Below are 23,090 nucleotides of genomic sequence, written 5' to 3' on the forward strand. Positions count from 1 at the left end.
TTCATTTCCCTGTTCAGGTGTGGGGGTGTATAAATGAAGATCTAGTACAAAGCTTAAAGTTGTATTGTTGGTAAAACTTAGTTGAAAGCCCTTTCAATTTAAAAAAACATGTCAAAAAATTTAAAAATACAGCGTTCACAAGTTATACAACGTCAAAACTTATTGCATTTATATAATTATATCTTAAGTATGATAATTAACGGGGACTGTCTCATGGCTTGTTTATATTTGGTCTTTTGCTGTCTATGGATCCTCAAATATTTCGCATTAACCTCATTTTGCTATAGCAGGATGCATGGCAGTGTTGAGTAGGCAGTCATCCACCAAATATAAATAATGCCCATGCTGACAACATCGTTGATCCAGGGCTATAACTCACATTTTCTTCAACATGTAACATCTTATTTGCATTGTGATTATTTTTCAGATTACTTACCTGTAATATCAAGTAACTGTCCAAGTGAAGTCAAACAAATGATCTCTGTTGTGTTTCCAAAGAGGTAACTAAATTGTATTTTGTTTGGCACTATATTAAATAATTATATTCTTGCATTGCTTAGTAGAAAACATACACCTAACATCTACCGTATTTGTCTGATATTTGTCTGATATACCATATTTTTGGGCTTGTGGTTTCTCCAAAACATCATCCAAGGTTATCTTTCAGCACAATTTTTTTTATCGCTATTCATTACAGCTTAAATACAATGAAAGTAAAGAACAAGTTTCAAATATAATTGCATTGATTTAGTAGCAAACAATTCACTACGTTCAATTGCCCACCATAAACTATTTTGAACTGTAGGCATTAATCAGCGATTCTGCCAATGACAGAGAGATAGAATCTAGGTCAGGGGAAGCCCCATGACCCCAAGATTCTTTTCCCTTACATCACATACCACGTGACCGTGACCATATGGCGGCCCCATTACGGCTGGGTATTCTCTTCTTTTTCTCCGCATCAATGGGGATGAAGTTTAGCGGCTCTGCCTGGATCGCCTGCTTTTTCCTGTCCGGGTTTCTAGCTTGGGTTTTTGCCGCTACCACGGCATCCAACATTGTAGCTGGTAGGATAAGTTTCCCTTGTCATTTTTACCCTTGTGTTGTTTTCCCCTTTGTGTGTAGCATTTTTCACTACAAAGAAATAAAACCCAGCGTCGTAGCTTCATCACTTGTTGATTTCGTTGCGTCACCTTTTCCAACTGTAATTCGCTTCCCTCATGCATGTCATCTTCATTTTATGCTTGATCAATGTGTTTAGAAATGGATAGATGTAATGACAGCACCAGAGGCTCGCTGACATTTTTTGTCCACTGTGCAGTGGTTATATTCAGAATTTACCAGCATAGAACCTGCATCCGAAATGCTTTTTGCCGTGGCTGCATGCGGGGTTCGGGGTTTTTGCCTTGAAGGCGTGTGTTTTTCACTGCAGTTCTGAGACCTGAGATATTTTTTCAGAGCCATCTGAGGCTGTGCCCCTGAAGGTCTTTCCTCCTATGGGGCCTGTTGCGGGTCCCTTTGTGGATCTGTCCTCGCACACCGCTGGATTTGTCTCCAAGATGAGGGCTTTGGTCGAAGGACTCTCGGGGCGAATTGCATCCCTGGCAGGTCGAGGTAGATCAGACGCAGTTGGAGCGAGCTGTCTCCACTGCGGCTCCTCGGTGGGCAAGCAGGAAGAAACACAAAAGCATTACTCACATTCAAAACATGTCTCTTCCGGGGAACCCCCCGTTCCCAGACGCTACTCTCCCACTGATTTGGGGGAAGCCGAGGCTCAGACTAGTTGCACCGGGTCTACTCTGGGGCCTCGGGCACTGAATGCCAACGAAGATGCTGGCAGCCAAGCCTCCGACTACGGGGCAGGGCACACGTTGCACCTCCCTCCTACTTTCAGCCAGCCAGGGTTTGTCGCACGGTAATGGTACAAGGATTTTACCCTTGAGTCCGGTTTCCGCTGTGGGTTTTGACTCCCTTCTTACCGACCCACGGGCGTCCCCAGAAGGAACCGACCCTGTCAGGAGACGCACAGTCGAACATGTTCTCTCTCTCACATACTTAAGTTGAAAGGAGACAGTTTGCGCACGCCGGATACAGCCGATACCTCGAGCAGTCTCTCAGAGTCTTCCATCCGTAACGACTTGGTGAGCCTCGCCATTGGGGTGATGCAGAGTATCATCGCTCCTAGTGATACAATGTAAATACACCCACCCTTGATCCTAAGGCGACCACTTACCGTTACTTCAGCGCTTATGGGATCACGGGCATCGGGATCCAAAGCAACACGTCTCTCCCTGTCAGGTCGAGTGGGGCGCAGGGCGCACAAACGGTGTTGATGGGTGGACGTTGGTCAGCCGCAGAGGAGGTAACGCTTAAGGCCCCCGGGTGGGGTAAAATCTTATACAACACTTTCCACCGAACCAAACGCTACCCGGTCGGTGTGGTTTCGGGATCAGACCTCAAAGTGTGGGATGAGACCAAAACGCCCCCAACCGGATCCCAAGGCTTCTTCCCCAGACCACGGTACCACGAATTTTCATTTGGCAAACCAGGTAAAGGGGGACGGCCACATTCTCGCTAGCTCAGTCTGAGGGCAGAGTTGCTTGAGCGCATTATTGTGCGCGCCCAGAACGCACCAGCCTCCTAGACCAGGCGACACATTTACTGGTGGGCCATCGCACATCTACATGTGACATCCCCTAGTGTCACCTGGCTCTCTTGGCCAGGGATACTACTTTGCAACAAGGCGTGGTATTAGACGCGTGTGTTTTCGCCGGCAAACTGAGTCAGGGGGTATGTCTCCCTACGTGACGCAGACTGGACATCTTCCACCATCTTTGTTCGGGAAATGGCGGGTGCAGTCTCGGAGCTTCGGAGTGCAATGAACCAGGTAGTTCAGATCGAATCCGCTAGCCAGTTGGCCCTGCCAAGGGTAAACAAAGAGCACCCCAAGCACAGAAAACAATGCCCTAAGGCATTGTTCGCTAGCCAGAGTCAGCCAGGAGGCAAGCACTCATACCCTTCCACGGGAGGGAAGAGTAGCGACATGCCCCCAGGGAGGAAGGGACCTGCTGGTGGCTTCTCACCCTCCTTGGGGGGTTTGAGCATGGAGTTGCTACCAAAACGGTACTAAGATTCAAGATGGGGTGCCAGGCACATACATCCTGTATCTTTGTGTTGCGGCTCAGACAGGCAGGATAGGCCGGCCTTCCCGACTCCCATCACCAGGTGGATTACTGCGAATGTATTAGAGGTCTATAATACTTTAACTGCCTCGACACAGATCTTGCAGAGACACCAAGTACAAGCGTATGAGGTCTGTGTGATTGCTAACTCACTAGTGCTAGCGTCAGGCACCCCCCCCCCCTCGAGCACACACTGAGGGCAGGCTTCTGGAGCCTCCCAACCTATTGAGGAGGGTCTCTTTAGGTTGGGTCCCGTCATAGCAGGTCAGACATGGATTGCTGAGCCAGCCCGAACGACCACAAGGGTCCCTGCACATAGGCGATAAGTCAGTCTCAGCATTTTTGCGGACAGATTTCTCTACCATCAGCACTTCCTTGAAGCTCCCAGGTCCTGCTTTTCGACCTATACCCTCATGCAGAACTGTTTCGGTCTTTACTTCAAAAGCATACTACCCCCTGAATAGGGGTTGGGTCTACCTTTCTCGGGCACACCGAACCCTGTCACTGTAGCAGCATTTTTGGCTTCTTGCTCCGGGGACAGCACAGGCAAGGTAAGAAACCACCCTCTTGGAGTCTTAACTAAAGTTTTGAGTGATTGTTGTAGAGTGTATCATCAAAGACTGGGAAAAGGCTTTTATCATTTTTCTGTTTGCTCGGAAAACCTGTCACCTATCGCCATCTGCCTGCAGTTCAAAATAGTCATTTTGACTGACTGGAGTCCATGGTGGGAACGTAGTGAATTTTGGCAGAGGGTTCTCCGAACCCACCTATTCACATAGTTCATACCCACCATAGACTCTGCACCCCAACCACCCCACTCTTTCTGTAGCATTGGTCTAAGTCCTCGATGCGGACAGAAAGGAACCAGAGTGAATACCAAGCCGTAATGGCACCGCCATATGGTCTCGGTCACATGGTTCGTGACGTAAAGGAAAAGAATCTTACCATCTACCCTGACCTAGATTCTATCTCTCCGTCCTTGGCAGAATTGCTGAATAATGCCCACAGTTCAAAATAGTCATTTTGACTGACCGGAGTCTATGGTGGGTATGAACTCTGAGAATGGGCGGGTTCAGAGAACCCTCTGCCTAATTACAGTTTTGTGAACCAGTCACGTTATTTCACAGGTGAATACCATATTTGTTTTTGAGTTGGTAAAGCATTGATCACTCAGTCGGGTGGCAAGAAAAATTCAGAATTTTTGGTGCATGCTTTTTCACACAATATGCAAGATTTCACGATGAACAGAAAATTTTTGACTAATGTATTCTCTGATATTAAATGTTTTGTGTATGTAACAGGACACTGTACATAATTGCTGATAACAAAGAGGAGAATGAAGCATGGTTTAATACTATTAAAAGTACATCCTCTGTAAGTAACAAACTTCATTCTACATCATTGTCAGCTTCTGTCAATATGAAATTCACTTGTTTCTATAATGAATTGATAATAAAAAAGGGTTATGATTCAAAATTAGTATGTTGTTGGACTGTATTGTATGTGGTGGGCAAATAAAGTTATCTTGTACATATGTTGCTTGTCATTGTCTAATATCTCCTGTTGTATCTAAGGTGAGTGGACGGAATCTCCATGAGCAGCAGCTAACTGAAGACAACATTCCTGTTCCTGTAGATAGGTGTATAGAATATGTAGCAAACCATGGTAAGGATATTTGCATATTAAGCTGAACAAAAAGAAATTGTTCATCTGAGCTGCTTGCCCCTGCCAGGTAAATCTTTTGGGGATTTGCGCCAACAAATTGTTTGACCGTTGGTTGTGATGCAAAATTTTAGAAGACTTCAAAACCCCAGAATTGTCTGTACATTTTTCCAGTCACATTCATAGCCATTGTTCATCACCCATGTTTGTCTGCTTCAATGTTTGCAAAGTTTCTGCAGTTTGTACCTCGCTTAAAAGAAATTCAAGATGACTATAAATGTTTAAACGCTTTGGCACACACAAAAAATTTCAGGTGTTTTGACACAAAAAAATCTGTTAAACAAATTTTTTTCATGATGAAAAGTATTTTTCACAGTATGATTGGACTCTTGTCTTTTGCAATAGTAATATTATTTGCTGCCTATCTTTGTGAAATGTCTAAACAAAGATATTGTCAATGTAACTGCAATTATGTCTCAAACACACATACTATTGGCTTGGTGACAACAAGGTCACAACTAGATATTCAGCTACACATAAACCACAAATAATTGAAAGGGAATATGTAGTTGTGTTGATCACTCACAATTGAATCTTGTCAAAAATGCTTGAGGTCCATTTCTGTGATATAAAAGTAATAGTCCCTTGCAGTTGTTGTTTATATGTTAAAAATCTAAGTGTCACTAGATTTTGTGTGATTTTTAACAAATATGAAATATGTTCATTGTTATCCTTGTCCAATTTTTTGCAAATTTAAATATTATATTAACCAGTTTGGGATCTCATCAATTTAATTTTGGTTTGTGTTCTGTGGGTATAGTACATGAATAGTGTAGTTTTTCCACCTTTTTTTCAAATCTGGCTAGAGCTCAATTTTGTTTAGATATGTTGCTGTACTATTATTTTTTTAAGAACTTTTTCATTGAGATAAACACTGAGTGTCAAAGTCACCTTCAAGCCACATCCACAAAATAGTTCCATTTGTAGTCTGTTTTTTTCTACAGAAAATGTTGAATAAAAAGTAGAAGCAATGTCGCATTTTATCCGTGAAAATTACAGAAAATTGATTGATAGAGGAACTTTTTGTTTGTATTTATTTTTCTATTTTGCTTAGATATGCTGAGACACATGCTTATGTATTCCACTCTTCAGATACAGGCATTTCTATAAATGTTCATGCCTTTTGTATTTGTAGTGCTATGGTCAGCACATTTAACCTTCCATGGTAAAGAAAATGTAAAAGTAAATGGAGCGTGCAGAATATGGGTTAACTTTATTAAGTTATGTAATAAAATGTCCAGGCCCAACATGTTACCCGAGTCTCCTTGCATCTTTTTGTAACTTAACTCGCATCATGCGCTGCACACACATTCATCTTACTCCATCTCATTTCACAATTGATCAGAAATCTTTACTCTGTTACTACAAAGTGAGGGACAAATTTGAAATTGGTCAATTTAAGTTTCGACTACACTATCAATTGGTGGCGCAACACTGATGCATTACTATATTCTTATTGTATAATTTTCATGAATGTACAATTTTGTAGATATAAAATATCCATATACTTTATAGTAATTAATGATTTAATTGACGAACTGGTAAAAAAAAAATGTTGGTGAGTGCAAGGTTCCAATAAATAATTGGCAATGAACATATGAAAATGCAGGGGTAACCAAACTTGTCTCTATGGTAACAATGACTACAATTTAACTATAGCTTTGAACCCTATTTTGGCTGCTGTTTTGAATTTGAAAATAATCAAAAACAACAAGTCACAAAGAATGACTTTGCAAAGTGTCAAACAATGGATACTGTGTTTTTTATAATAACAATAATAAAATGTTTATTCACCCAATAATTTACATGGTATTGATAACATCATGAAAATAAAAAAAAAAAAATAATGACACCATCAAGAATAATAATGAGAAATAAAGTTTAAAATACGGTATGTTGGGTGAAAAGGAAATACAAAAATAGCTTAGATTTAGTCAAGTCTGATTTCCCAGAAACAGTTAACAAAATTTGATTTTTTTGATAAAAATTTGCTTCATTCATAAAAACAAGATAACATTTAACACCAAGGCATTTGGGTAATAAATACTAATAACAAACAAAATAGGTTAATACAGTGGCCCCTCGCTAACTTGCGCCTCAATAACTTGCTGTACGGCTAAGTCGCGGGTATCACCATGGCTCCCAAAATCATAGTACACATGTACATGTATTGTTTTTGATGTACATTTTTTTTCTTTGTGCATGAGTCTGTTTGTTTTTATTCATAAATATGCGAAGTTTTAAACAGCTGTAAAATCGGCAATGAAAAAAGCATGCCGACTGGCAGACTATGATTACAAACAGTGCTATCAATTAGCACCGTATTTCAAATGTATGCCGGTAATAGGCAAATTTCGGCAGTAATAAATGTTTATTAGATGTTTTGAATGACCTGCGACAGAAAATTTATCTTTTTTTGTTTCATAATTTGGAACCATTGTACTATATTGAGAACTGTCTGACTGCATTACAGAACTTCTCAATGCAGAGGTTTTGCCTTTGTTGCTGTTGAGTATTATAAAAATGGTTAACAGGTTTAAATTAATCTTTTACGCAGTGTGCTGAATTATTGTGAATAAAAGTGCAGGTTACCTGAACTGACCTTCTTTTAGATAATATGAAAGATCTATATTGTGATTCATTGCAGGAATGGCTGAGGTTGGAATATACAGACAGGCTGCCACAGAGCATCTTGTGAAGGACCTTTTAGATGACTTCAGCTGTGATGCAAGAGCTGTCAGGCTTGATCACATCCCAGTTCATGTTGTAGCTAATGCACTGAAAAGATTCTTTAGAAATTTACCAGAACCATTGCTGACAAAGATATTTCATGACAAGTGGATTGAAGCCTCAGGTGAGTTATTCATTATTGAATCTCTATATCTGGCTTTTTATTGTGAAACTATTCCATTCTTTTCTACCTGTCATATCCTGTTCTATGAATGCAGAGCATTATGCATGATTTATTGACTCAATTATTTGCATACTTTCCTCACCATATTTGAGTAAGCTAGTCATTATTCAGTCTTTCTATACTCATTTTCACTACCTTTAAGTTATCTCCTTTATCTTTCACCCCACTCAATCTCATCACTTCCTCAAATACTCATTCTAATCCACTTTTAGGCCTTGCTCTCTATCCAACCCAATCCTATCCCATCTTTTAATACTCATTCTAATCCACCATAAGATTTTTCTCTCCACCTAAACCAACTCAATCCTATCCCATTTTTCAATACTCATTCCAATCCACCATACAACATGTAAGACCTTCCTTTCCACCCAACCAAATCCTATCCTATCTTTTATACCCAATTTAATCTGCTTTAACCTTTTCACCTTCCATCCCAGCCAATCCTATCACATCTTTCAATACTCATTCCAATCCACCATACAACATGTAAGACCTTCCTTTCCACCCAACCAAATCCTATCCTATCTTTTATACCCATTTTAATCTGCTTTAACCTTTTCACCTTCCATCCCAGCCAATCCTATCACATCTTTCAATACTCATTCCAATCCACCATACAACATGTAAGACCTTCCTTTCCACCCAACCAAATCCTATCCTATCTTTTATACCCAATTTAATCTGCTTTAACCTTTTCACCTTCCATCCCAGCCAATCCTATCCCATTTTTCAATACTCATTCCAATCCACCATACAACATGTAAGACCTTCCTCTCCACCCAACCAAATCCTATCCTATCTTTTATACCCATTTTAATCTGCTTTAACCTTTTCACCTTCCATCCCAGCCAATCCTATCACATCTTTCAATACGCATTCCAATCCACCATACAACATGTAAGACCTTCCTCTCCACCCAACCAAATCCTATCCTATCTTTTATACCCATTTTAATCTGCTTTAACCTTTTCACCTTCCATTCCAGCCAATCCTATCACATCTTTCAATACTCATTCCAATCCACCATACAACATGTAAGACCTTCCTCTCCACCCAACCAAATCCTATCCTATCTTTTATACCCATTTTAATCTGCTTTAACCTTTTCACCTTCCATCCCAGCCAATCCTATCCCATTTTTCAATACTCATTCCAATCCACCATACAACATGTAAGACCTTCCTTTCCACCCAACCAAATCCTATCCTATCTTTTATACCCAATTTAATCTGCTTTAACCTTTTCACCTTCCATCCCAGCCAATCCTATCCCATTTTTCAATACTCATTCCAATCCACCATACAACATGTAAGACCTTCCTCTCCACCCAACCAAATCCTATCCTATCTTTTATACCCATTTTAATCTGCTTTAACCTTTTCACCTTCCATCCCAGCCAATCCTATCACATCTTTCAATCCTCATTCCAATCCACCATACAACATGTAAGACCTTCCTTTCCACCCAACCAAATCCTATCCTATCTTTTATACCCATTTTAATCTGCTTTAACCTTTTCACCTTCCATCCTAGCCAATCCTATCCCATCTTTCAATACTCATTCCAATCCACCATACAACATGTAAGACCTTCCTTTCCACCCAACCAAATCCTATCCTATCTTTTATACCCATTTTAATCTGCTTTAACCTTTTCACCTTCCATCCCAGCCAATCCTATCACATCTTTCAATACTCATTCCAATCCACCATACAACATGTAAGACCTTCCTCTCCACCCAACCAAATCCTATCCTATCTTTTATACCCAATTTAATCTGTTTTAACCTTTTCACCTTCCAACCCAGTCAATCCTATCACATCTTTCAATACTCATTCCAATCCACCATACAACATGTAAGACCTTCCTCTCCACCCAACCAAATCCTATCCTATCTTTTATACCCAATTTAATCTGTTTTAACCTTTTCACCTTCCATCCCAGCCAATCCTATCCCATTTTTCAATACTCATTCCAATCCACCATACAACATGTAAGACCTTCCTTTCCACCCAACCAAATCCTATCCTATCTTTTATACCCATTTTAATCTGCTTTAACCTTTTCACCTTCCATCCCAGCCAATCCTATCCCATCTTTCAATACTCATTCCAATCCACAATACAACATGTAAGACCTTCCTCTCCACCCAACCAAATCTTATCCTATCTTTTATACCCATTTTAATCTGCTTTAACCTTTTCACCTTCCATCCCAGCCAATCCTATCACATCTTTCAATACTCATTCCAATCCACCATACAACATGTAAGACCTTCCTTTCCACCCAACCAAATCCTATCCTATCTTTTATACCCATTTTAATCTGTTTTAACCTTTTCACCTTCCATCCCAGCCAATCCTATCACATCTTTCAATACTCATTCCAATCCACCATACAACATGTAAGACCTTCCTTTCCACCCAACCAAATCCTATCCTATCTTTTATACCCATTTTAATCTGCTTTAACCTTTTCACCTTCCATCCCACCCAATCCTATCACATCTTTCAATACTCATTCCAATCCACCATACAACATGTAAGACCTTCCTTTCCACCCAACCAAATCCTATCCTATCTTTTATACCCATTTTAATCTGCTTTAACCTTTTCACCTTCCATCCAAGCCAATCCTATCCCATCTTTCAATACTCATTCCAATCCACCATACAACATGTAAGACCTTCCTCTCCACCCAACCAAATCCTATCCTATCTTTTATACCCAATTTAATCTGCCTTAACCTTTTCACCTTCCATCCCAGCCAATCCTATCCCATTTTTCAATACTCATTCCAATCCACCATACAACATGTAAGACCTTCCTCTCTACCCAACCAAATCCTATCCTATCTTTTATACCCATTTTAATCTGCTTTAACCTTTTCACCTTCCATCCCAGCCAATCCTATTACATCTTTCAATACTCATTCCAATCTACCATACAACATGTAAGACCTTCCTTTCCACCCAACCAAATCCTATCCTATCTTTTATACCCATTTTAATCTGCTTTAACCTTTTCACCTTCCATCCCAGCCAATCCTATCACATCTTTCAATACTCATTCCAATCCACCATACAACATGTAAGACCTTCCTCTCTACCCAACCAAATCCTATCCTATCTTTTATACCCATTTTAATCTGCTTTAACCCTTTCACCTTCCATCCCAGCCAATCCTATCACACCCTTCTAATCCTCCATGTGACCTTCCTCTCCATCATTTAATACTCATTCTAATTCACCATAAGGCATTCCCCTCCCCTCCACTCCACCCAACCAAACCCAGTCCTATCACATCCTTCCCATTGCTTTCAATAGTTATGGTTGCCAAGAATTACAAATACCTAGATCCTGAGAATACTATTACATCCCTCCTATCACAATCCATCTTATCCCATAAACCAACCCTACTTCCTCATAGTACTTTTCAGTTTACTCTATATTACCCAATCCCTCAGTATTCTCTATGTTGCTAAGATACACTGTACTATGTCTTTCTATGGGCTCTGCGTGAGCTGCTGTACAACACAGGTCGAACAGCAGCTAAAGTTTAGGAAACTTTGAAGTAATCCTGAGCAATCAAATCTGTATATGTTACACATGCAGGGGTAATCTGTTTAGGGGACTCTCAACAAGTATCCCAAATTAAAGTTTTCTGAAAGAGTTTCCAGTCGATGAAAGTGCCTGGATGTCCACTCCTGAGAATATACAATTCATTTATCTGACTATTTTATCATTAGGTTACACTGACCATAATAACAAACTTAGGTGGTACAAATACTATTTAGAGGAGCTACCTCCAATAAATAGGGATACTATGAAGAAACTTATTGGACATTTAAAAAGGTAATTTTATGCAAAGCTGAGCATATTGATTATCTGCTTTGCATATCATTTGCATATGTTGTACCTTGACAAATCAGATCTCAATATTTTCAATACTGCAAGTTTTTCATGTAAGTTGTGCCTTCTGATAACAAAGGCTCTGACATATAAATGATGAGGATGAGTGAAAACATTGTCATTCACATTAACAACAGACTGACTTAGAAATATTGTAAATCTTTCAAATGAAATGTTTTTGTTAATGGACAAGCAGTGTGCCCTCTAACATTCAGTAGTTAGTGATAAAAGACATTTGAGAGAGTCTATTTGGACTTTAACAAGGCATAGCAGCATATTACACATTGGGTATGTAGCAACATTCCTCATTCCATTTTGGGGAGTCATAGTTGCCCCCCCTTCAATTTGGTGGTTGGAAATTTTGAGAGGATTCTAAGTGACATCTGGTGCCATCTATATACAATTAAAAAATAATAAATTAAATTTTGACTAGTCACTTAGTATTAGTATGTGTTTGGGCTTTATTGACGTTTATGCTATAAATATTTTTTTTAATCATTACAGTGTATCTGAATGTAGTAAAGAAAATCGGATGGTAATAGAAAACTTAGCTGCTGTATGGGGTCCAACTCTGTTATCAAGTGTAAGTAGTCAGTGATGTGTTATGGGATGTATTTGTTTTTCAGATTCAGGACTTTTATTTTTTAAATGCTTTTTCTAAGCCACAATTCTGAGCATGAGCTGATTGAACACAGTTTGCGATACATGCTTGTTCAATTGTTTAGTAATGCGATTCAATCCGTTCCATCATTTTGGAACTGGATTTTGAGGGTGGCCAACTGGCAGCAATGTTGATTGTTTTGGGGTTTCAATGAAATTGACCAACTGCCAGCCATTTTGCTGAATTTGTTATACATGATCTCCCCTTTTCTAACATACTTAACCAATTTTGTTCAAATTTGCTAGACATAATAGGATATATTCCCCTCTTTTTTGTGTTCTCAAATCAAACTTTTCCCAAATACATTCAAATTTATGATTATTAATTACCCGGTAATTAAAAATGACAAAATGTCTGAATTTTTTACATTCAATAAAAACTTGGTATAAATATGTATTGTTACTACATTGTACATGTAGCACAATCCTGCCATAACACAACTGCATAAAATGTAACTTCTATACACATCATTTATCAAATTTGTTTACTATTTCATGCAAAAATTTCTCTGACTGCTTAAACATGTGTCTGACTTCATAAACATGTCTCTGACTGCCTAATTCACTACGTTCAATTACCCACCATAGACTCTGGTCAGTCAAAATGACTATTTTGAACTGTAGGCATTAATCAGCGATTCTGCCGGTGACGGAGAGATAGAATCTAGGTCAGGGGGAGCCCCATGACCCCAAGATTCCCTTTCCCTTATGTCACGAACCATGTGACCGAGGCCATATGGCAGCGCCATAGACGACTGTACAAATCACTCTTTTTTTTCTCCGCATCTGCGGAGATGAAGTTTTAGCGGCTCTGCTGGATCGCCTGCCTTTTTTCCTGCCTGGGTTTCCAGCTTGGGTTGTTGCCGCTGCACGGCATCCAACATTGTAGCTGGTAAGATAAGTTTTCCTTGTCATTTTACCCTCGGGTCGTTTTTCCTTTTTGTGTGTAGTATTTTTCACAACAAAGAAATTAAAACCCGGCACCACTACGTAACCACTTGTTGGTTTCGTGGCGGCACCTTTTACAACTGTATTTCGTTTTTTCCCTCATGCATGCCGTTTTTTATTTGCAATGTATTTAGCAATGTATGGATGTAATGACAGCACCAGGGCTCGCTGCCGTTTTCCTTTTGGGCTCCTCGCGTTTCGAGTCGACTGTGCAGTGGTTATATATTAAGAATTTACCAGCATAGAACCCGCATCCGAGATACTTTGTCGTAGCTGTGTGCGGGGTTCAGCGTTTTTGCATGAAGGTGTGTGTTTTTCACTGGAGTTCTGAGGCCTGAGATTTTCTTTCAGAGCCATCAAAATCGCTGAGACTGACCACGTCACAGCAAGGTCGCACGTCCAGTAAACAAATTGGTTAAAGTGAGTTGCATGTTTGGCATGAGTGGAAAGTCCTCACACTCGGCTACCAGTTGTACCGGGACGTCAAGTAGGAGGCCCGTTGGTGGACGTACCGATTTTTTTCTCGGTCTCCCCCGCTGATTGGAGGGCATCTTCACAGTCTGTTTTTTCAGGCGGTGGTTTACCCGATTTTACCAGGTGTAGCAAGGCTGTGCCCCTGGAGGCTTTCCTCCTGTGGGGCCCGTTGCGGGTCCCTTTGTGGACCCTTCCTCGCACGGCGCTGGGTTTGCCTCCGAGATGAGGGCTTTGGTCGAAGGACTGTCGGGGCAGTTGCGTCTCTGGCAGGCCGGGTAGATCAGACGCAGTGCCCTCGGTGGGCAAGCAGGAAGAAACACAAAACCATGTTTGCATTCAAACTTGTCTCTTCCGGGGAACCCTCGTTCCCAGCCGTGGCTCTCCCACTATGTTTGGGGGAGGCCGAGGCTCAGGCTGATTGCACTGGGCCTCCTCTGGAGCCTCGGGCACTGAATGCCAACGGGGTGCTGGCAGCCAAGCCTCAGATCTTGGAGCAGGGCTTTCAGGGCAGGGCACACGTTGACCCCCCCTATTTTCAGCCAGCTAGGGTTTGTCACGCGGTAACAGTACAACGGTAACGAATTTATCCTTGTGTCCGGTCTCTGCTGTGGGTTTTGACTCCCTTCTTAACGACCCATGGGCATCCCCAGAGGGAACCGACACTGTCATGAGACGCACAGTCGAACACGCTCCTTCTCACATATTTAAAGTGAAAGGAGACGCAGTTCACTCGTGTCGGATACAGCCGGTACTCTGGGCGGTCCCTCAGAGTCTTCCATTCGTATGACTCGGTGAGCCACGCTTTTTTGGGTGATGCGTATTATCATCGATCCCAATGATACGATGTAAATACCCCCACCCTTGATTCTAAGGCGCCCACCTAAGGTTGCTTCAATGCTTATGGGATCACGGGCGTCGGGATCCAAAGCAACCCCGTCGGCACGTCTCTCCCTGTTCGTCCAAGTGCAGAGCATGCAAACGGTGTTGATGGTCAGTCGCGGAGGATGTAACGCTTAAGGCCCCCCAGGTGTGGGAAAACATTAGGCACCGCTGGACCGATGTGGTTTCTGGATCAGACCCCATAGCGTGGGATGAGACCAAAACGCTCCCAACCGGATCCCAAGGCTCCTTCCCCAGACCCCGGTACCATGAATTTGGCAAAATGGGCAAAGGGGGACAGCCGCGTTCCATGGGCGTTCTTGCCAATCGAAGACGACTCATCCAGCCCTGAGGGCAGATTTTCCCAGGACCCTGGAGACCTTGCAGGCAGAGCGCACCAGCCTCCTAGACCAGGTGACATTTTTACTGGTGGGCCACTGCACATCTACGTGCGACACCCCCTAGTGTCACCTGGCTCTTTTGGCCAGGGCCACTACTGTGCTACGAGACGTGGCCTTAGACGCACATGTTTTCGCCGACAAGCTGAGTCGGTGTACGTCCCCACCTCAGTGACGCAGACTGAACATCCTCCACCCTCTTTATTCATTGAATGGTGCGTACAGTCTGGGAGCTTCGGAATGCAATGAACCAGAGGGTTCAGATCAAATCCGCTAGCCAGTTGGCCCTGCCAAGGGCATGCGGAGGGCACCCCAAGCACAGAAACACAACGCCGTAGGGCGTCGTCCGCTAGCCAGAGTCAGCCAGGAGGCAAGCGCTCATACCCTTCCATGGGAGGGAAGAGTAGTGGCGCGCCCTCAGGGAGGAAAGAGCCAGGTGGTGGCTCCTCACCCTCCCTGGGCGGACGTCTACCCGGCACCTTTCCAGGTGGTGACATCCTGTTACGGGATACCAGTGAAATCTTCATTTTCCCCTTTCAGTGTCTTCCCTGTTGGTCACTGCCAGGGGACTCAATCAGACAGGAAGTCGCAGTTTGCTGGAAAAAGACGCCATACACAGGGTACATCAGCCGGAACTAAGTCCTGGCTTCTACCCAAATGTGTTCGTAGTACCAAATCTACAAGTGGCGGGCGTCCAGTTCTGGACCTAGGCAGACTGAGTCAGTACGTGCTCCTCGATTGGTTCCACTTGGAGACACCATTTACAAATGTTGGGTTCTCCTCTCCATCCACTGTTTTGACTGGCTAGCCCCACTAGACTTAAGCAGGGGCCTACCTGCACATACCGATGCACCCAGCGAGTTGCCATCTCCTTCGAATTGCCCGGCTGGGCCAAGTATTCGAATTTTGGGGGCCCCCTGTTCGGGTTCGGGACAGCGCCCTACGTGTTCACCTGAGTGATGAAACAGGTAGTGCTGCTGCTTCACCAGATGTCGGTACACCTCAATCCGTACCCAGACTACTGGTTACTAACAACCTTGGCAAAGGGTTAATAGTCAAACGTGTCAGGCTAACACAGAATTTACTTCACCAGTTGGGCTCGTTAGTAAATCGACAAGTCCAGTTGGTGTCCCTGGGCATGGAGTTTGGACACAGAGGTAAGCTTCGCTTAGCTATTTCAAGCGTGTTGCTTAGCCCTAAGCAGTCTAGCCAAACGCCTAGTCAGCGCTTCCTCAGCGCTCCTTCAGTGTCCATCCGAGAACTAATGCGGATCATTGGAATGATGACCTCAGTTCAAAGGGTCGTTCCCAAGGCTGCACTACGCAGCCGCCTGTTATAACGCTTGTTATAATGCCGAGCTCTCCTATGGGAACTAGATAGGCGAGTTTCGATCTCGGACCAAGTGAAGGAAGCCCTGCCCTGGTGGTCGTCACTGGCCAACCTCGGACAGGGGGGCCCCTTGGGGAGCGCATCTATTGGACCAACAAGCCCAAGGATATGGCTTCCGCATTAGTTTCGGGACTACCATATTAACCAGCTCGAACTGAGAGCAGTGCACTTAGCACTACCACGCTTTCTACTTGTAGTTCGAGACTACAGAGTCCTGCTCCGCACAGGCATTGCAGCGGTGGTCTCCTTCAAGAAGGAGGGGGGACGCATTCCTCATCGTTGTCAGTCCTAGCGAAGCAAATCCTCCTTTGGTGCCTGGAGTACAATGTGGAGCTAACCGCACACCACCTTCCAGGGGTGAGGACGGCTCCGTCTCCCGAACACTGAGTGGCTGATACCCCAGTGGGTATCCTCCAGGTTGTTTCGACTGTGGGACGGTCCAAGGTTGGATCGGTTTGCCGCACTCTGCAACGCCAAGCTCCTGATGTACGTAACACTCCTGCTGACCCCAGGACCCTGGCCCAGGGTCGCTTTGCTAACCCCGTGGACCCACTTAGTTATGTACGCCTTTCCTCCCATCCCGCTAATTCACCGGGCACCGGAAAAACCTCGACAGGTGCACACCTGCATATTATCATTGGTCGCACCCAATTGGCCAAGCAAGGCCTAGTTTCCACTTCTGTTGGAAATGCTAGTCGAAATACCAGCAGTGCTTCCGGACTTACCGGACCTGCCGTTCAGACGACGCACTACCAACAAGCCCAGCAGGTATCACTTACACATATAGAGGCCTCAGTAGACCCACACATACGAAAGCCTTATCTGAGCAGACTGCCAACGTCCTGGCCAGGGCATACAGGGATTTCCACCAAGACGGCCTACATTTTTAGGCTGCGAGCATACACTGATTGGTGTAGTGGAAGGGAGATTGGTCCATACCCATCCCTCTATTGGCCAGATAGCAGGCTCCTTCATCCACCTGTTTGACAAAGTAGGTTTGTCCTATGCAGCGATCATTGGCTACAGGTCGGCCTTGTCCCCCACCACTCAAAACGTACGGAAACAAGACTAGCCGATTGTCCAATTATTAGAAGACTATTTACTGCTTTCCAGACGCCAAGACCCCATACAAGGGAGCCACCCAACTGGGACTTGTCGGCTGTGTTGTCTGCTCTAAGCAGACTGCCTTTGAGCCTCTCCGATCAGCACCACTCCAATTTTTGACGTGGAAAATAGTCTTCCTACTGGCCCTCGCCTCAGGTAGGCATCGGCCAGAGCTGGGGGCATTGTCCTTCTCGGATAATGTACTGCCGCTATGGACAATCAAGTTGTGCTGAAGACACGAATCGGGTTTCTCGCCTAGAACCAGATCCCAGGACACAATCCTCACCAGATCGTCATCCCCCGACTGTCAAATTTTGTCTGCCCGGAGGGTCAGGAGGAATTACTTCTCTACCTGGTTCGGGCACGGAGTTGCTACCAAACCGTACTAAGGATTCAGGACGGGGTGCCAGGCACATGTCTTTGTGTTACGGCCCAGGCAGGCAGGATAGGCCGGCCTCCCCAACTTCCATAACCAGACGGTTTACTGCGACTGTATTAGAGGTCTATAATCCTTTAACTTCCTCGACACAGAGCCTGCAGAGACACCAAATACAAGCGCATGAGGTCTGTGCAATTGCTAACTCGCTAGTGCTAGCGTCAGGTACCCCCTCGAGCACACATGGAGGACAGGCTTCTGGAGAATGCAGAACTTCGTTATCATCTACCACCTAAGAGACACCAAATCCATTGAAAAGGGTCTCTCTAGGTTGGGTCCCGTCGTAGTGGGTCAGTCTTGGTTTGCTGACCCAGCCCGAACGACCGCTAGGGACCCTGCGCATAGGCGATAAGTCAGTCCGGCATTTTATGCGGACAGATTTCTCTACCATCAGCAGCTCCCAGGTCCCGCTTTGCTGCCTATGCCCTCATGCAGAACTGTTTCAGTCTTTACTTCGAAAGCTTACTACCCCCCAGAATTGGGTTAGGGTCTGGCTTTCTCGGGCACATCGAACCCTGTCACCGTAGCAGCTTTTTAGCTTCTTGCTCCGAGGACAGCACAGGCTTAACTAGGGTGTTGAAAGATTTTTGTAGAGGGTTTCATCCAGGACTGGGAAAAGACTTTTCATCACTTTTCTGTTTGCTCAGAAAACCTGCCACCTATCGGCGTCTGACTCTGCCTACAGTTCAAAATAGTCATTTTGACTGACCGGAGTCTATGGTGGGTAATTAAACGTAGTGAATTTAGGCGAGGGTTCTCCGAACCCGCCTATTCACATAGTTCATACCCACCATAGACTCCGGATCCCCCCCCAACCACCCCATTCTTCCCATAGCGTTGGTCTAAGTCCTTGATGCAGAGCAAAAGCAACCAGAGTGATTTGTACAGCCGTCTATGGCGCTGCCATATGGCCTAGGTCACGTGGTTCGTGATGTAAGGGAAAGAGAATCTTGGGGTCATGGGGCTTCCCCGGACCTAGATTCTATCTCTCCATCACCAGCAGAATCGCTGATTAATGCCTACAGTTCAAAATAGTCATTTTGACTGACCGGAGTCTATGGTGGGTATGAACTATGTGAATAGGCGGGTTTGGAGAACCCTCGCCTAAATTTCATTCAAACTAGAGGTTGTACATACCTTTCATGAAGTTTACTAAATAGAAGATGTTTAGGCTGGTTGATGCTTTTTTGGAATAATTGGGACGTATCAAGATAGTGTTGCATTCAGCCAAACTATTGTTGTGAAGAATTCTGGGTATTTTTCCATGCAAAGTCACACTAGCAATACCCATAAGTCTTATTGAAAGCTCGCTTGTGGACTAACGCTTATATGCCATGAATATAATTCAGTGTTATAGTATCTTTTCATTGTTGTTTGTATGTTATTATGCAAATTGACAAAATTTCTGACTTACAGGGTGACACTTTTAAAGATACAAACCATGAGATAGTTGTCATTGGTGACATCATTAGGTACTATGACTGGTTATTTGGAATTAGTGATGAAGAAAAGAAGAAGAAACTTGCAATTGAAGAAGCCAGGAAGAAGATGGAAGAATTGCATATGAATCGGCAGGTGGGTTTTTAGCTCTATTGTAATTCTACTGCTGTATCTGCTCACTATCTGTATTGCTTTATGAATAATATATTATTTTATTTTTAATAGCAAATTCCAGATATGATGTTCAGTGTAAATCTTTATGAGTTTGATGGAACTTCAGTGAATGTGAAGGTAAACTACCTATATATATATATATTCTAAATAGACCATTGTACATTCATTGCAAAATCCTTTATGTCTGAAATTAATTGTAGAAATAGAACAAAGTCATAGTGTCATCAAAACATCACATTAAATTGACAAATGCAAATGTAATTTTAGTGATTTCTGTACTTAATAATGTGCTATACAATTTTGCTGAGGTAAGACTTACTCAACACCATACTCCCCTCCATATTACAACATTGAACTATAAAGAGAATTCAAGTTCAAATTCAAGTCATTTGATTTTTGCATCTGATTTTTTGATCTGCACCCTTCACACATTATGCAAGATCTCGCATTGAACAGAAAATCACCTATTATTTTTAAACTGACACAAAAAATTGAATTGGTTCATTATATAATTTGTTTGTTTAATATAGTCAATCATGGTTGCTTTTGTGGTGAAGCTCAGTTTACACAGTTACATTCTATGTACCTCAATATTAAATATTAGGTCAGATTAAGTTAAAACGAATGTACACAGGACAGCTAAAAGGAGTAAAGCTCTCTTGAATCTTTTCTCTGATTGAATTTTGCAATCAAGTCTGCCAGTCTATAAAAAGCTGCCAGTAGCATGAATTTTGAATGGCTGCATATCAAACAATAATAAATACTCATTTAGTCAGAATTAATTGTAAAAAGGTGTTCATGATTCAAAACATTGCAGCCTTAACCTGCATCAGAGTGTAATGTACTGATAGGAGAAAAATTACTTGTGTGCAAGACTTACTTATTCTTAATACAAAAATAAGAACTATACAAACATTGTATACATTACTGTATCTAAGATATGTCTTGAACATTTGGATTGAAAAAAAAAAGACATGATTTTTACCTTGCCGTATCATCGAAAATGGAAAAGAATATTAATAATTGTTAATTTTATTTGAAGCTATTGATTGATTTGATGTTATCGATGTTAGCTGATTCTTGCCAAAAAGAGTTATATAGATAAATATTACCTGTCTTATATTCATAGTGTGATGACTGATTATGTTAAAAAAAAAACGCCCTCTAGTGGTAACTATTCTGTTGCAACTTCTGCTTTCTATGCAAATCAACTTCAGCTTTGAAGTATCTGAAATAATTACATTTAGTTGGTACTCCATTGGAGCTAGAAGTTTACAGTATTGTCTTTTCCTAAGAATCTTAATCTTGAAACTGATCTTTTCCTAAGAATCTTAATCTTGAAACTGATCTTTTCCTAAGAATCTTAATCTTGAAACTGATTGCATATTCATGTCATGTTTCAGTATACTCCTTACTGATTCTTTCAGAGTATATTATAGGATTGTTATGTCATTATAGGTTAATGGAACTACTACATCTGATATGTGCATAAAGCAATTGTTGAATAATACGAAACTCGGGATTGAACCTTGCACGAATTATGCTTTATTCGAACTACTATTTAAAGGCAGTGTTGGTGAGTATAGGGTTTGTAGAATAGAGGTAATTGACTTGTTTCTTTCATACAAGCTTAATCTGATTTGCACAGTTTTGGTGAAGGCTAGCATCAATGGTCATTCCTACCAATTAACCCATATTGATCGTATTAGGAAAAGCTATATATAACTTTAGTTGAATAGAACATTTTGATTGGCTGTGCCAAGAACCTGGATCCATCAACCTTTCTGTAACAAAGACTTGCATTGAATTAAAACTAATTTTTTTGTCTTGTATATTACAAATGTACATCACGTTTGATTTCCCATGACTTTGTGTTCCATTTACCGTGGTAACGCAACAAAGTATGCACTGATTTTGTGAATAAGGTGTTTAAATTGAATTTAAATACATGTTTAAATTCAGGTGGGAATTCTTCCAAGATGAGGCAACAGCCAAATAAATGAACCATGGCTGGCAAAAATGCTTTACAAGTAATGTCTTGATTATGTTTGGTCCAGTGTCTGACACTGAGATATAAATGATTTTTCGGAACGAGGACTTATAATTCGATCTCCGTCTGTCCGTGCATCCGTGTGTCCGTCCAGAGTCATATCTCAGAATCCCTTGGACTGATTCCGTTCATTCTTTGCATATGCCTAGTACTTTATGTGGGACATATGCACATGCAGTGGTTTAGCGATTCGATTCAAAATGGCCGACTGGCAGCTATCTAGTTTTTAGCTCCGCTGTCGACTTTGTCGAGCGTAGCTTATCATATGAGTGATTGTTCGTCGTCGTCGTCGTCCGTGTCAATGTTTTACTTTTTCGACTTCTTCTTGAAAACTACAAACCTGAATGCTTTGATACTTGGTGTATATGTACCTTGGGTAGACCTCTCTTAGGTTTGTTCATTTCATGTTGATATCTTCAATTCTCTAATTTTGGTGAATATTTTTGTCATTTTTGGTAAAAAGTGATATTTTCGACTTGTTAAAAACCGCAAGTGCAAATGCTTTGATATTACATATATAGGTACTACATGTGGACCTCTCTCAGATTTGTTCATTTTGTAATGATATCTTTAATTCTCTAATTTTGGTGAATATTTTTGTCATTTTTGGTAAAAAGTGATATTTTCGACTTCTTGTTAAAAACCGCAAGTCCAATTGCTTTGATACTACATATATAGGTACTACATGTGGACCTCTCTCAGATTTGTTCATTTCGTGATGATATCTTCAATTCTCTAATTTTGGTGAATATTTTTGTAATTTTTGGTAAAAAGTGATATTTTTGACTTCTTGTTAAAAACCAATAGTTCAATTGCTTTGATATTACATATATAGATACTACATGTAGACCTTTCTCAGATTTGTTCGTTTTGTGATGATATCTTCAATTCTCTAATTAATTTATTTTGGTGAATATTTTTGTAATTTTTTGGTAAAAGTGATATTTTCGACTTCTTGTTAAAAACTGTAAGTCCGATTGCTTTGATACTATTCATATTGTTCATTTTCTAATGATGTCTTCAGTTCTTTAATTGAAATGTGCATTGCTAACAGCGGAGCTATCTCAGCCGATAGGCTGCTTGTTTGAAAATGTTGTATTTTGGACATGCTTTGTCAGTTGTCATTCAAACTTGGTACATAAATTATACATGTTAGGATACATGTCCATGGCGATTTATTTCGCAATTGGACAAAAGATGGTCGACTGGTAGGCATCTTGTTTTGGTTTTTTTATGCGGTATCTTGGACGTGCTCTGTCAGTTTTCATTCAAATTTGGCACATACATGTACTTTATACATGTTAGGATGCATGTCCATGACAATTTGTTTCAAAATCTGGTCAAGGATGGCCAATTGACAGCCATCTGACTTTTTGGCCTTACAACTATATTTCCACAATTTATGTACCA

General features: G+C 41.8%; 1 protein-coding gene across 1 annotated transcript in view; it reads left to right on the forward strand.

Moving 5' to 3' along the window:
* Positions 1–23,090, forward strand: part of LOC102808881 (uncharacterized) — a 161,063-nt gene that overhangs the window by 110,026 nt on the left and 27,947 nt on the right. Inside the window, exons 30-38 of the mRNA XM_085498188.1 lie at positions 428–500; positions 4,484–4,556; positions 4,757–4,847; positions 7,552–7,758; positions 11,566–11,671; positions 12,233–12,311; positions 19,433–19,591; positions 19,682–19,747; positions 21,089–21,206. Coding sequence (XP_085354314.1) covers positions 428–500; positions 4,484–4,556; positions 4,757–4,847; positions 7,552–7,758; positions 11,566–11,671; positions 12,233–12,311; positions 19,433–19,591; positions 19,682–19,747; positions 21,089–21,206 — 972 coding nt within the window. The remainder of the gene's footprint in view (positions 1–427; positions 501–4,483; positions 4,557–4,756; positions 4,848–7,551; positions 7,759–11,565; positions 11,672–12,232; positions 12,312–19,432; positions 19,592–19,681; positions 19,748–21,088; positions 21,207–23,090) is intronic.

This window comes from Saccoglossus kowalevskii, chromosome 4 (assembly GCF_978046115.1).
Source record: "Saccoglossus kowalevskii chromosome 4, keSacKowa6.1, whole genome shotgun sequence".
In the NCBI taxonomy this organism is placed as follows: domain Eukaryota; kingdom Metazoa; phylum Hemichordata; class Enteropneusta; family Harrimaniidae; genus Saccoglossus; species Saccoglossus kowalevskii.